The 1,836-nt window shown below is 62.7% G+C and overlaps 1 protein-coding gene across 1 annotated transcript in view; it reads right to left on the reverse strand.

The window, feature by feature from the left end:
- Nucleotides 1-1,538, reverse strand: part of LOC104507357 — a gene marked incomplete at its 3' end in the record, with an annotated part of 2,798 nt that extends 1,260 nt beyond the window's left edge. The window contains 3 exon segments of the mRNA XM_010148606.1: nt 317-465; nt 895-964; nt 1,503-1,538. Of these exon segments, the coding sequence (XP_010146908.1) occupies nt 317-415 (99 nt within the window).
- Nucleotides 1,539-1,836: the final 298 nt, after the last annotated feature.

Here is a 1,836-nt window from a genome sequence, read left to right on the forward strand (position 1 = left end):
CCCGTCCCCTCAGCCCATGGGTTGAAAGGTGGGGCTGCATCTTGGACACACGCTGGGACGCTTGGTCATGCTGTGTGGGGGTGAGGGAGAGCCCTCCTGCGTCAGGGCGAGGGCAAGATGGGAGGGAGGGGGTCTGGGATGTGCCACAGGACACAGGTCGTGTCTCCCACAGCCCGCCTGGCACCGGCTCAGCCCTTCCCTTCCCTGCAGGGTCCCCGTGCGGCCTGCCCGCCATGCCTTGCATCACCCCGCTGCCCCCGGGCAGCCTGGGGCGAGCAGCACGGAGCCGCGGGCGAGACGGAGCTGCCGTGCTCACCAGCTGGATCGCGATCATCAGGACAGTCTTGAGCGTGAAGGTCCGGTCGCACAGATCAAAGAGATCTTCTAGGCTGGGTCCTAGCAGCTCCAACACCATGGCGTTGTACTTCCCGCAGGGGCCAAAGTAGTAAACCTGAGGAATTCCTTCTGCAAGAGAGGGAGGAGAGGAGGTGCTGCCAGGGGTTGCTGCAGGGCTGAGCAGCACACAGCCATGCTGCCATGGCCGTGCCATCGCTGGAGACAGGATGGGAGGGGGAAGATGGGGATGTGTCTCTGGGCTGCCCTCCCTCCCCCTGTGCTGCAGGCAGCCCTGCTCTGCTCTTGGCAGGAGGGTGAAGGAGGCAGCTCCATCTGCATCCCTGACTGCTGCGGGGGAGGTGGGGGGAAAGAACTAAATAAAAAGGGATCAAAGATTAGATGTGGCTCTGTGTAAAACCGGCCTCTCCCAGCCGAGCAGATGGGCAGGAGTCACCCCGGCGGGAGCGAAGTCGCAGTCCCATCCACAGGAAACCTCCCGTTCCCAGCATGGGCCAGGCAGGCAGCCCGCTCCCCACGCCAGCCCAGCCGGCCCCGTACCTGCATTGCCGAGCTGTTTGTAGAACCGATACTCCAGGTGCAGCTGGGGGGCCCGGGATTTTATGGGTTCCTTGGAGGAGAGAAGGAGAAAGGTTACGGCTGTTGTAGGGAGCAGGATGTTAGGGAGGTCTGGGTGCCAGACACCTCCTTCGCATGCTGGCAGCAGCTGGACTGAGCGCATTTGGGGTGGAGAACAACTGGTATAAAATGGAGATGAAGCCTCAGGGGACATAGAAAACCTGCCCATACAGGAGCCAGATCCAGCCCCCTCCCCAGAGATCGGGGTGCTGGGCAGACATTAATGGGAGCAGGTACCAGTGGGGACCACCCTCTCCTGGAGGGCTCTGCTGCAAGCTGAGCGCAGCACAGGCCGCAGGGAGGTCCTGGAGGAGACCCAGCTCCACTCCCCGGGCCCAGATCACCCCACCTGCAATGACGCGTGTTGCTTCGCCTGCTCTCAGTTCCTGGCAGCGAGCAAGGACCCGCTGCGCACCCACCACCCGCCACCCCCTGGGCCAGCCCCCGCCGCTCGGCCTGCTCTAACCACCTGGGGGGAACAATCTCCTTCCCAGGTGGCCTGAACATGGCCCGACCCCGGAGGGACTCACCAATTTGATAGCTACGTATTCATTCGTGTAGAGGTTCTTTCCTGCAGGAGAGACAAAAAAAGGCAATTGATAGCAATGAGCCTTTGCACGAACCCCACACCACGCCAGGCCGAGGGCTCCGGGGCTGCAGAATGTCTGGAACAGGTTTGGAGGCTCCCACAACACATAAACAGGCCTCGAGGCAGGAGCAGAAGCAGGAGCAGGGGCAGGGGCAGGAACGCACGGCGGGGAGTTGCAACATGCCTGCTCATTAGCCCCAAACGGGTAGTGGGTTGCTCTGGGATGGACAGGCTGGGGGGGGACACAGTCAAGTCTGCTGGGGGGGCAGCCCCCC

Source organism: Eurypyga helias, unplaced genomic scaffold (assembly GCF_000690775.1).
Source record: "Eurypyga helias isolate BGI_N326 unplaced genomic scaffold, ASM69077v1 scaffold26573, whole genome shotgun sequence".
NCBI lineage: Eukaryota > Metazoa > Chordata > Aves > Eurypygiformes > Eurypygidae > Eurypyga > Eurypyga helias.